General features: G+C 38.4%; 1 protein-coding gene across 2 annotated transcripts in view; it reads right to left on the bottom strand.

Moving 5' to 3' along the window:
• The window catches only part of Ssfa2 (sperm specific antigen 2), a 38,493-nt gene that overhangs the window by 9,190 nt on the left and 15,548 nt on the right, over window positions 1-13,755 (bottom strand). For both annotated transcript variants that reach the window (XM_013029009.1, XM_013029016.1), the window contains exons 9-16: window positions 12,554-12,626; window positions 8,877-8,965; window positions 6,849-8,054; window positions 4,992-5,069; window positions 4,787-4,914; window positions 4,284-4,434; window positions 2,648-2,713; window positions 1,338-1,802 (exon numbers count right to left, since the gene is read on the bottom strand). In XM_013029009.1, coding sequence (XP_012884463.1) covers window positions 1,338-1,802; window positions 2,648-2,713; window positions 4,284-4,434; window positions 4,787-4,914; window positions 4,992-5,069; window positions 6,849-8,054; window positions 8,877-8,965; window positions 12,554-12,626 — 2,256 coding nt within the window. The remainder of the gene's footprint in view (window positions 1-1,337; window positions 1,803-2,647; window positions 2,714-4,283; window positions 4,435-4,786; window positions 4,915-4,991; window positions 5,070-6,848; window positions 8,055-8,876; window positions 8,966-12,553; window positions 12,627-13,755) is intronic.

Raw genomic sequence — 13,755 nt, 5'->3', positions numbered from 1 at the left:
AAGATCCTCAGATCTCAGTCTCCTGAGTAGATATAGATATATCTAATTAAGCCACCAGAGCCTGGTATTTACTCTTAAGAATTCTTAAGCTAAATAAATAGAATGATTTAAAAAAACAACATGAATCATTTCACCCTGTTTACTAGTTTTTTGAAACCAAAAGAACAGTGTGATGTGAGAAGAGGTGAAAAAGCTATCAGAGTTATCTATAGAGCTCTACTTTTTAAAATGATATATCCTATTACTTCTAATTAACTAGACTCAATCCCAAAAACAGTGTTATGGTTTAGATGTGAAGTATGTCTGAAAGACTCATGTCCTGAAGTCTTGGTCTCAATACAAAAATGTTCAGAGAGGGGACTTCTGGGAAGTGACAGATTCCCAGGATCTCAATACTGGGATTCAATATTAGGTTAACTCATTGATGAGGTGATAAGATACTTAGGAGGTGGGACTTGGTTGAAGGAATTGGTTCTTGAGGGCATACTATCAACCACTACGTTTTGACCCTTCTTTCCTGCCCTCCCCCCCCCTTCAACTCAACCTGTCACCATGAGTTTGGCATCTCTGTTCCATCATGCCCTTTACCTCACCACAGGCCCAGAAATAATGGAGTCATTTGAGTATGAACTGAAAAAATCTGAAACCATGAGCCAAAATAAGCCTTTCTTCCTTTAGGATGTTTTATAGTCAGGTATCTAAGTCATAGAGATAGAAACAGTAAATATACATATTTACACAAACAGTAAATATACATATTTACCCATTCACCTATGCTGCCAACTAGTTTTCACAGTCATTTTTTGTAGTCCTTTTCATATCTCATTGCTTCTTATGCTGTTAACATTCAGGGAAAACTATCTTTTCATATAGTATTTCAATCTGTAAACTCATATAACTTCCCCACTTCCCCACCCACCAAAGCAAATAGGTCAATTTCTTTAAATTTTCTAAAATCACATCACCATTTTCTCATACCAACTGACATTATAAAACCGCTTTCAATCTTGGAAGAGATAAACTGCAATCCTCATTCTACACATGTGCAAATGAGAGGTTCAAATAATCTGTCCCATGTTCATCCTCTTCAAACCTTATGAGCATCACCTTTTCATCATGGTGAATGCAGAGTTGCAATTATTTTACAGTAAAGTATGAAATTTGCAAAAGTACCATTACAAACATATCAACAGATTTGAAACAGATCCATGGGAAAGTTATTCTGAAAGCTCTCTGAAGATTACTCAATATCGTGTATCAATGAATCTTATAAGCAATTGATGTTTAGATACAATACTCTATAATGCCTATATAAATGACGAAGGCAGACCACTCACCTCCCGTATGACTTGCTGCAACTCATCTTCCTCCACATTCCTATGCATTTCCTCAGCAGCTGGCACTGGTGGGACACGCCCTTGACCTTCTTCTAACTTGGAGTTAGGTCCTACAAGATGTGAGGCTTCTTCAGCTGCTCCAGCATCCTCAGAACTTTCCACATCAGGAGGTGTATGCACAGAACCTGTTCTAGAAGGAGCAGTTGGGGTCAGAGCCACTGATGCTCGGAACACTTTCTTCCTGGCTACTAAGTTGGCTCTAGGTTTGTTCCCCACATCACCAAAAGGCACTCCAGTTCTTCTGTTGGCATGAGAGGGACTAGAACATACAGATGATGATTCTGATGTTGCCTGGGAGAAAACCGATTCTGAGCTTTCTCCAGGAGGAATTTCAAATCCCATTTCCCTCATTCCCAAACCCAATTCAGACTTCAGGTATGACTGTTCTTGCATCAGTTCCGTGACCTAGAGATCAGAAAAGAACTGTTAGTCTTGCTTTTTGCAATTAAGGTTTGTAGTAACAAAGCATGAGTTAAGCTCCTAGCTGTTATTACTGCCAAAAATCTGCTTCATTAACTTAGTAACTGTGATCATATTTACAAAAGCAGTAGATGTAAATTTGTAAGAAGCTCAAGCTATAAAATGGGTAAGAAGAACATACAGCGGAATGCGGTTTTACTTGCTACCAAATAGGTGTCCAAATTGCTTTTGAGAAACTAAAACTACAATTAAAATAGTAAGTAGTTACTCATAATGCTTTGAACAAATTTATCTGAATTGTTAATGAGACTTTTGTTCAAATGAACCAATTTACCTAAATTGTTAATAAATATGAGACTTTTGTTCAAAATGTAATCACTGTAAAGAACCTATCTAGAGGATTTAGATCTGGATTTCCTTTGGAGTACAAATTATTTTTATAGCATAGCGTATTATCTTCTCCTTTAGGTAAATAAGATAAATCAGTACTGCAATTAAGCTTGCTTTGTATTAGTCTAAGATAGCTGTGGACTTCAGAAGTGGTCATCTTACTGCCTGCCCACCTTGGGGTACTGGGATTTGAACTCAGGGCCTCACAGTATTTCTTAGGTTTTTCTGCTGAAGGGTGGCACAGTTTGCCACCTGAGCCACTCTTTCAAATAGTGATCTTCAGATCTCAGGATCCAGATAGCCAGGATTACAAATCTTTTAATCAATTCAGTGTATTAAGTTCTATATTTAAAAGTTCTACATTTCATCCAACTAGAAAACTGCCTATTTCTGACACGTGTATCATTCCCTTCCCCAGTGAATTAGGAGGAGAGGCTTACTGGTTCCATGACATTCAGGGGAGAAGGGCAGGACAAGTTATCAGCACTCCTACTGCCACACATTCCCTGCAAAGGTAAACAAAGACATGCTTCCATGGGTTATGTTCTCAAACTACAAGTGTTCTATAATAAATTAACTGAAATAGCACTTCATGTCAGCTATCATGCAATTGTATAAACCATGTTAATAATGTGAGTGAGGTTTGACACCACAGAGTACACAGAAGATATTCTGATGCTCTGTACTCACTAGCACATTTTTTGGGGGAAGGGGGGCCCGGTCATGGGGCCTGAACTCTGGGCCTGGGCGCTGTCCCTCAGCTCTTCAGCTCAAGGCTAGCACTCTACCACTGAGCCACAGCACCACTTTCGGCTTTTTTCTTTTTGCTTATGTGGTGCTGAGGAATCGAACCCAGAACCAGTGCATGCAAGGCAAGCACTCTACCACTGAGCCACCTTCCCAGCCCAACTAGCACATATTTTTAAGAATGATGTGTTGAACTACAGAAAAATACATGAATTAACTACATAGAATACTAGTTGTGAACTGGAAATGTGGCTTAATGGTAGAGTGCTTGCCTAACGTGCATGAAGCCCTGTTTTCCATTCCTCAGTACCATATAAACAGAAAAAGATGGAAGTGGTGCTGTGGTTCTGGTGGTAGAATGCTAACCTTGAGCAAAAGAAGCTCAGGGACAGTATCTAGACCCTGAGTTCAAGCCCCAGGACTGGCAAAAAAAGGAAAACCAGTTGTATGTATATATACACATTCTTACTCTACTCAGATATGTGCATATACAGTATATGTATTCTACAAAACCAAACATGTGGAACAAACAAAAAATTCAAAGTAACGTTCTGCAACTTGAAAAGTATCGACAAAATTAAGAATACAATGTTGAAGTTCAAATCTCAAGAAAAAAAACTATAAAAAGTGATATAAAATAAGGATAGTGTTTTTGAGACAGGGGTCTCACTATGTAGCCCAGCTCAGGCTGGTCTCCAGCTCTGTATCTTCCTGCACCATCCCCTAAAATTCTGGGACTGTGATTCTGCACAACGATGAGCAGATAAATGAGGTTTCTTTTCATTGGTCTTGGTTACTCACATGCTTTCTATTAAAAGACCTCATATGAATCCTTAAAAAGAACATAAGAAATAAGGAGTTTGGAGTGCAGTCAGAGGTAGAAGACATGCTTAGCAGTCAGCATACATGAAAACCCTACGTTCAATGCCCACTACCAACCAAAGGGGAAAAAAGGCAATATTAAGGATGGAATTAAACGTAAAGTTTAAAGGAAGGGTTATTTATTTTAATACAAAGGAGGAGGAGGGAGAGTGAGTGAGATACACGTGTTCTTTGGAGTCACGTACTGTGATTCCACTTTTCATTAGTCATATTTTAATGCATGGTAATTTTACCTTCTAAAACTCTGAAATTTTGTATTGATTTTTGTTTTTGCCTTTATCTCTGAATACACTAAATATTTGGAAAATTATCACAATTTGTACATAAAACTGATGTGTAGAAGAGTTCCTTACAATTCTGCTCACTCTACTGCCATTAAAACCACCGGTGTAAATTACACTGAGCATTATAAACAGGTAAAACTTTCCACAACCCAGGGTGGCATACCCCAAGCGCTGCAGAGCGGAAGGGCGAAGGTGCCTGCACAGCTCGGAGATGCTCATCCAGGCCCACCAGACGCTCCTCAAGCTGCAGTTCCAAGTCCTGCAGTTCCATTCGGACAGAGTTTCTCAAACTCTGTAGCTGCTCAACTTCATACCTGTCAGTGAGGTGACAGAAATAAAGTTTGAAAAAAGGCTGCTTGGGAGTTCTCATTCTCATTTTTAAGTCCACACAGTAGAAAGAGACACAATCACTAGGAAAATGGATTTGGTCCTTCAGCTTCTAACTATCCCACACACTAGAAAGCAGCCTCAACCAAAGCTCTTCCTCAATGTATTAAGCACAGGTAATGTAGCAAACCCTGTGTGTCTACTGCTTAATCAACACTGGTTTCCAAAGCAAACAGTACACAGCAGTAGAACTCAAACCTAAGTTTTAAAAGCTAAGCTGAAAACTGTTTCTTTGAAAGAAAAATTCCGAATTATATAAGGAAACAATGAACTTTTTACCTTTCTTCCTCAGTCATATGATGATAAACCATGGTTTGCTGACGTAGCATTGCCAACTCTAAATCCATCATTTGTGTTCTGAACAAATTCAGGCTCCGCCTCATTACCTGAAGCTCCTGAAACGTATTCTAAAACACAATGAGACACAATTGTATCTCTGATTTATAGAAGGTTTTGACAATGCACAAGTTTAGGGAGAACTTACTTCATAAAGAGGTAGAACAGATGACTTCGGAGTGCTATACGGAGCAGCAGATAGGTCAGGTCCTCTCATCATAGGGTACTTCAAGCAAAAAAAAAAAAATCAGGATTAAAAGCCAATAGAAAAATGACTTAGCTCCAAGTTTTCTCTAGTGTGAAGGAGGAATTTAAGGTCTTCATACTGTAAATATGAAGTCTTGACACTGTAAGCAGGAGTAAGAATTCAGTCCCCAGTGGTACCTATTACTTTCAACTGTCCCATGTTCAAGTCAATTGGTTTGAGAGGAGAAAGAGGAAAAGGAATGCGTATTGCTCTTATCTACGTTTGGCAGTCTGTCTTCCCTTGACAAGTAGGAAAGCAGAAGTGAGACTGAAGAACGTAGAATACTTCCATCATGCTATTACAGTAACTACTGACGTGGCTGGAGAGCTAAGCAAGCGCTCACTGTCTCATTAGCACACCTGCTATATGTCACTACTGAACACAGTGAAGATACAAGGCATCTGGGCCTTCAAATTTTCTCACAATGCAAAAATAAAAAAGCAAAATACTACTACTAATAACAACACTAACAATGTGTTAGTGGAGTGGGTTCTCTAATGGTAAAATTCGGATTAGGTAAGTGTTGAGATCTGAACTGAGTTAGGACTTGGTTATGCAAAGGAAGGCCAGGGTAGGCATTCTAGGTAGGAAAAATATAAACAGGAAGAAAGGGAGGAAGGGAGGGGAGGAGGGTGGAATGGTAGAGGGAGGGAGGGAGGGAGGGAGGGAGGGAGGGAGGAAGAAAACATCACAAAGTGGCATGGGAGATTAACAGGAGTGCACAACAATTCAGAGCCCCAGAAGACAGGGTTGGGGGTCACCACAAAATGTTCCATAGAGATCTTTAACAATGCACAACTTCTAAGAACCCTGATGGAGTCTAATCCTATTAAAACTTACACTAAGCAAGAAGGTTGAGACACTGATTGGCTGAGGTACTGGAAGGGCATACAAGATGAAGAAATCTAAGTCTAAAAAGGTGTACCAGGGAGTACAAGTGGTCAAGTCTCTGGAGAGCCCTAGCTTTACATCTTCACCGAAACAAAGGTTACTATCAGTCGTAGCTACAACTACAGTTCTTAGGAAAGAAGGAAGAAATACACATACCCTGTTTAGGCTACAGCCATTATGAAACAGGTATCATAGGATTAAACCCATGTTTAAAAGAAGGTATATCTTAACTATGATTTAGAAACCCACAACACTGAAGTTACTTCTAAAGTGGCTGACTTCCTACTACTTCATGATGAATAAAAGATGGCATGCATTTTAAATTTACACTTTACCTGGCTCTCTCGGAGTAGTTTCAGCCTTTGAACCCATGGAAGTAGACTAATTCTGTATCAGGAAGCCAGCATCAAAGGTCAGTAGGTGAAGGGGAAAGCTTAAGTCACAGAGGTATGAGCAGAATCAGGAGAGTATGGTGCCACTGAAGCCAATGGAGAGAAAACTTAGAAAAGGAAGAAGTGGTCAGCATGTCCAAATGACAGAGAAAAGGATTAAGGACTCTGATGGGAAAGGCATTTTTAAAAACAGATAGGAATTAAAATTTCTAGACTAAGAAAATGACAATGAAAGAGAATGAAAAAGGGAGAGTACTGAGTGGACAAAATCTTCTAGGAAGGGAAGGAGATTCCAAGCAATTTCCTTTCTTCACTGATAGTTACACCTTCCCCACAAAACAGAAGGGAAGAATACAGGAGGAGGGCTGGTAGAGGTAAGCTGAAGCACAAGGAAACAAAGTTGAGGAGGTTTATGCCTGATGGATCTTCAGTGAATTGAGAGACACTGTTTTAAAAGGTCCACTTTTCCTCCTACCTGTGAAAGATTCTGCAGTGAGTTTCGAATGTCATGCAGCACTCTTCGCAGCTGCATTTCTAAGGCTGAAGGAGGATTCGAGGAACATGCTCGGTATGGGTAGGATGCATGTCTTTGAGAGTAAGGACACCCGAATGGGGAGGCGAAGGCACTACACGTAGCACCTGAGATGCTGGGAACGCTGTGAGTGCTCAGAGTTCTCATGTGCTCACACAGCGGCCGCTCCTGCCACTCGGAGGGCATAGAGTGAAGGGAGCACATGGACTGAGAGACTGGTCCTGGAGCCAACCATGGGCAAGAAGCAGTCCTTCCATGATGGCCCTCTTCCAACTGAGCCTCTTCACTCGGGGAGACTTCCTTCTTCACCGACGATGGAGAGATGAAAATGGTGGATTTAACTAAAGATTGGCCATCATGCTCAGTCAGTCCTGTCTCCAATTCCTGTTCCTCTTCCGGGGTGTACTTATAGGTGAAGGAAGGTTGGCTGCATCTCGTCTCTTTCCCTGGAGATAACCGGACATTGACAGAGGACACAACCCTTACAGGGCTCAATAAAGTGGTTGGTAAAGACTGAGACCTTCTCAGAGGATAACCAGCTTTTGCAAGTAAGTACCTTTGTTTTAACAGATCTTTCGATTTTATCAGGCTACGCCCTACTCTTTGAGTAGACAGACTGCAGACTTTCATTTGCGCTCTTTGCAAGGCTATATTAACTCTGTCCACAGAAGAGGGGGGCCTAGTTGTATCAGCAGAACGCACGTCACTACATTTAGCTTCAATAGAAGCCAGTGACTTCAGAATATGGTGTGTGGTGTACTGCGCAAACTCACACTCACTGCCTTTGTCAACATCACTTTCCCCGCTTGCTTCCCTCAGAAGATCTGTATGTGCTAGAGCCAAATCCTCATCTACTTCAGTAATTTCAGGAATTGGAGCCCTTGGACTACAGGTGGGCTGCTTGTCTCCTGTGTGCTCCACAGTTTCTCCCTGAGGGAGATCCTGGCTCTCTGACCTCTTTCCATCAGTTACTGGTGCTGCTTTCACTCTCCCCTTCTGAAGAGGGGTGACAGACTCCTCTTCTGACTCATTAAAGTAAGGCTGGTCTTGTACTGTTGGATTAACAAGGTCTTCACCAAATGAGGTGACTGTTGTCTCACTGTCGCAACTGTCAGCACTACTCCCCATGGCTTGCAGGGACTCGTGGACCTGCGAAGGGAGAACAGGTGAAAGACAGAAGGTAAGTGTCAGCACTGATGAAATATTAAGTGTATATATACACTCAGATTTGCACTGTCCATTCCCGTGGTTGTGTTCCTGGTACCCATCAGAACAGTTCTTACGGCCTCCGATGAACAATCATGACCCTCCTTCTAACCTGCTCAGAAAAGATTATTTCACACCTTTTTTCCCATAAATTCTCCTTCAACATCCTCTTCCTCTCCTCCAAACAAGGACTTAAAAGAAAATGGACCATTCTCCTCTCACACCTACAAGCTTCTCTATTCCCAACCAACCACTACCTCCTCTCCATTCCAAAAGGAAATCATGCTCTTTTGTTTCCTTTCTTTTCTTTCCCACCCCTAAGGTTTGAACTCAGTTCCTCACACTCTAGCTTGACTAATTCAACTCATCATTGAAGCCCTACTATTTGACACATGCCTCCACTTCTGGCTTTTATTTTTGCTGTTGGGGATAAGAGCTCTAGGATTTGTCTAACCAGACTGGCTCTCAATCTTCATCCTCAGACCTGAGCTAGTAGCAAGGGTTATGTGTGTGAGCCACTGGCTCACAAACAAGTAATGATCAAAATAATCTTTATTTATTGATGACTTCAAATTAAGAAATATGAAAAATTAATGAAACCTAAAATCTGTACTCAAAAGCATTAGATACATCTATTCTCCACAAGTTTCAGGCTTGTTAACTGAAAAATAAAAAGATTAAGACACACTAACTCCTGAAATACATATACTGAGAATTACTTTAACACAGGAGTGTTACAGTGTCTACGGCAGCAAGAAGTTTTACCAGGAGGTGATTCAGGGAGAGGCAGTCTGTGGGGTCCTCTGCAAAGCCACTGCTATCAGAGTGCTGACTTGCAGTGCGTAACAGATGATCTGTGGATAAAGACAATGAAGCAAGGCTTTGAGGAGGGCTATGATTCCCAGTAGACAAAAGATACACAACACTGATTCTTTCTTAGAAAGTATGCACTGCTTGTGTAGTCTTCAATGCTTAGGAAGTAAGAAGTTCAAACAGAAACTGGATCATACTTTTCTATCAGATTCAGTTGTTAATTAAGCTCTAATTATATTGTGTCTTGATAAATCCAATTATTATCTTATCCTCAGAGGAAAATTAGCTGAAATAATAATAAAACATAGAAGTTTCAAAGTAAACATATATATATATATATATATACATGCTTATGTATCTTCCTACTAAAAAAATAAGAATAAAATTAAGACCAAGTGACCAATTAACTAAATAATTTAAAATGAAGGATTCCTTAAACATCTCTGATGTTTGAAATGAAGCAAATATTTTTATTATGAAACAATTCTCCTAACAATTGCCTAAAAGTCAAACAGACAATTAATATTTAACATCGTTAATCTTATAAAATCCTTTATTTTCTGCCACTAAACTCAAAACAGGCTAAGAAAAGTATCCGTACCTCATTCATGTCCATTTAAGGTCAAACTACAGATAAACAACTAAGTAATATGACTGAATAAGACCCCAAGTCAACTCAAAGTTCACCTGATTGGAAACTACATCCATTCTAGACTCAGACCATTCTAGACTCAGATTTAATATGGAATGTAGTAATCGTTTTCCATTAGAAATTTTAGAATGGTCCTGTAATGTTATTGTGGTATTAATAAGATTGCATAGTGAAATACAAGAAATTACTTCATATTCTTGACAAATCTAGGTAAACTGGAATAATTATGTTACTGGATTGTAATTAACTATTACCAGTACTAATTGGTCATTACAATAATTAGAAATTATTTACACCTTAGGTCACCAGACGTCACCACTGTAATTATGTGTTCCATGTCTTTTTGCTTTAAACTAGATGGTGAGCCTTCTAAGGCTTATTGACATTCCAGTATGTCAAAGAAGCTGACACTACAAAAATGTTTGCTGAATGAATCACTGACCATTATTTTCATAATGGAACAAGAGAATTAAGCAGGCATAAAAATGATTTACAAGTGAAAGTGCCTATCTGGTTGAGCAAAACTGTCTTGTATCAGAGCCCAAGAAGCCTGAGTGTTGGTCTCTGTGTCAGATTCTTAGATATACTGAACACATGTGCCAGTTCCCTTCACAGCTGAGCCCCTTCTGACATCACCCAGGTTGGGTGGTAGGGTCTGTACTTAATTTTCAGTGTAGGTGTGAGGCAGTGTCATTCTTTCCAAAGATGCCTGGATGTAAATTTCTGCTTAAGTTAGCAGTAACTAACCTCTATCTGCTCTTCAAAATGGGGTTGCAATTCTTCCATCTCACTGTGCTACTTCAGTAGCTAAGTAGAATATAGGCAAAACCATTCTGTAAACTGTAAATCACACTAGGAGTGATGGCATATGGCTATAATCTCAACATTAGAAGGCTGAAGCAGGAGGATATCAGGCCAAAGCCTAGCATGAGCTATAGAGTGGAACTCTATTGCTAAAAATAAAAGATAAAATAAGTCATATACTTAACTAGGCTCTTTAGGCATTTCTAGCTCACTCACACACACACAAACAGTACTTTATAGGAAAAGGTAGAATTAAGAAGAATTTAGAATTCTGTTCTGAAGATACAATGTATTATTTTTGTTACAACTAGAATGTTGGAGGAAATGTTAAATAACATACAAATCAAAATTCTGTTTAATATGGTAAGGAAACAACAAAGCTGGTGCTGGTAGCTCACCCTTGTAATCCTAGCTACTTAGGAGGAGATATAAGTATCGTGGTTCAAAGCCAGCCTAGGCAGGAAAGTCCTTGAGACTCTAATATACAATTAACAACCAAAAAGCCAGAAAAGCTGTGGCTCAAGTGGTAGAGTACTAGCTCAAAGAGGGCAACCAGACTTTGAGTTCAAGCCCCAAAACAGGCATGGAAGGAAGGAAGGGAGGAAGGAAGGGAGGGAGGGAGGGAGGGAGGGAGGGAAATGAATGAATTAGGAAATTTGTAAATTCTTCTCTCAATTTTGTCTTCTGTAGTAAAATTGTTAGATTTCTCTCACTATATATTAGATAATGTGCAATAGACATCAGCTTGGGACATGAGTTAGGTCACTAAACTTCTATGCTTTGGTAAATAAGTTCCAGACTGTAATTGAAATTAAGAGAATTTTAACTTTGTAAATCCTATTATTGTATGTGTTTTTATTACACCTGAGAAACAAATGCATTACCAATTATTCTAATTTTGAAATTCTGATTTATCTAAGATATCATACATCACGTTAACAAAATTTGATAGGCTGTCTTCCAAAAGGACTGCAGTATTAAATTCTTCCTTGTCCCTCTCTCTCTCATGACTCACAACAGTGGTAGAATTTATGCTCAAATCACAAGAAATATGACATCCACAATAGGTAAGAAAAAACAAGACAGAAATAAAAATCATATTTCTTCTTTCCCACCATTCAAGAGCTTCCTCTATAAACCTTGTAAGATGATTTTATTGGGTTTTTTAAAATCTCCCTTTCTACACAGGCAAACTGCTTTTCTCAATGTATCATCTGTCTTATTCCTCTAAAGTAAAGACTACTTCATTTCCATGCACTCTGCCTTATAACTGAGAAGCACACATATGCATTTATTGACTTATTAAGAGATGAAAACTAAACAGAAAAGCTCATTTTGTATCTGAATAGAACTGTGGTGATCTCACAGAATAAAGCTCTTGTTCCTTATTGTCATACTGGAATGAAAGGAAAATTACATGCAAATAACCTCTTATGAAGTAATTTCAGAGATGGGGAAGAAACAAACATGTAATTTCCTATTCTAGGAACATACATATAAATCTTTGTTTAAAAAAAAGCAAACAGGGTGGTGCAGCATGTGTAAAGTTTTAAAAATAAACAGTCCTACCTTTAGTGGTCATTTAACTTCTTCCTCTCTCTCTAAATCTGAAAAGTTTGGTAAATCAAAAACCAGACATCTTTTTTCAGAATACAAATTAAAAATGAAGGAATGGATTTGAAGGCTCTTTGGTCAATAATTATTAACTCAAGAGAAGAATGGCATCTCACCTTTGACCTCCATTTTGAATTTAAGTAGGTTTAATTATGCTAAGAAATGGATAACTTTTGTCCCAAGTATATTCCATTTATTATATTTAAAAGCTGTCTTTGAATAATGAAAATCCAGAAATGAGTAACATAAGTACATGTTCTAATCTAAGAATGTAAAAAGTGGCTTACTCTCTTACTCTTTCCCAGAACTTTGAAGTATTCAGAGTATACATAATTGTGTAATGAATTCACTATAGGATAAGAAAACTCATGAATTTAGGGACACAAAAGTTTTTAAGAAAATAAAAAGAGACAACACAACAATGATAAGGCTAGCATAGGCTACCTGGTGTTCCTAATGTTTTTACACTTTCTCAACTCTACACATTGATCCCATTTTCAATCACTTGATAACACTTGGGTACTGTGCTTGAGGAACCAGTGGGTGTTGATGTTCTTACCTCTTTTGGATTTGGTGAGACCTAGCTGGCAAGCAGCAGAAACATGAGGAACTTCTCCTTCTGTGCTCTGAACCTAAAGAATAATTTCAAGTCATTATAACCATTTACTAAACAAAATACAATTAGCCAAACTAAAATATGCCAGAGCATTCCATAAAGACAGTTTATCTCAAAACTTTTAGATTGCCTCCACAAGTTCGCCTAGTTTCTAGTTAGCGATAGCCATCAATTTAGTAGCAAGAGAAAAATAACTGTACATATAAACTAACTAAAATGTTTCTACAGATGAAAAATACACCCATGTGAGACAGTTCTCAAATGTTAAACTCCAACTTCAAAGTAGGTTCAATTGGAGGAAAAATGCTAACACATGCACTACAGCAGGAAAATGACTAATACACAATTAAGGCAATTACAAGCCTCACATTTGTGAAACAGAACATCATGCTCCCACTAAAATGGTTTCTAAAACTCCTTGGAGGTTCAGGTATGAAATTTCTTTCATATTTAAGACATGATAAAATTAGCATGTTTAAATTCTGATAGGAATGTTAAAGACAGATTTGAGAGATTCATGTGGAAAGGCAGTTTCATTAGAGAACTGAAATGTTGAAAGGCCTTAAAAATATCCTTGCGAAAAAATATTTCCAATGACAGTTTCAACCCCCCCCCCCCAAGTTGTCTTTTCCCACCTGTACCACTACAGATCATTTAGGAATTCTCTAATCACACCCTAATTCTCTCTAATCACACCCTACTCCCCAAACAATCCATATCAACATAACTAACTCAAGATTAAATAGTAATAGAAGAGGTTGTCCTAATTTCTTCCCCACAATATAATGTTAAATACTTAGGTATTAAATAACACCCCAGTAAAAAACTAGACAAAGGTTTTCAACTTTGAACAAATCAGGGCAAATAGAAAACTATTAAGTAGAACTTTGATGTGTTTTGAGCTGGAAGTCTGTTTAAGAATAAGAATTATGTCATGGGAATAAAAGAAAGCCACCATGAAAAAAAAAAGCCAAAGGTTAATTATATTATTTCTCAATTTAAAAATGTCTATGATTTGTGATACCTTTATGTTATAATTCTATGAACTAGTTTATGAACTTTAAAAAAAACAAGACAGCTGCACAGTGCTTATTTAAAACCAGATATATAAAATAAGTTCTACCATTCTATTTAGATATTACAGC

Source organism: Dipodomys ordii, unplaced genomic scaffold (assembly GCF_000151885.1).
Source record: "Dipodomys ordii isolate 6190 unplaced genomic scaffold, Dord_2.0 Scaffold5, whole genome shotgun sequence".
NCBI lineage: Eukaryota > Metazoa > Chordata > Mammalia > Rodentia > Heteromyidae > Dipodomys > Dipodomys ordii.
Note: the sequence above shows the minus strand (reverse complement) of the source record. Positions and strands in the feature narration are given on the sequence as shown.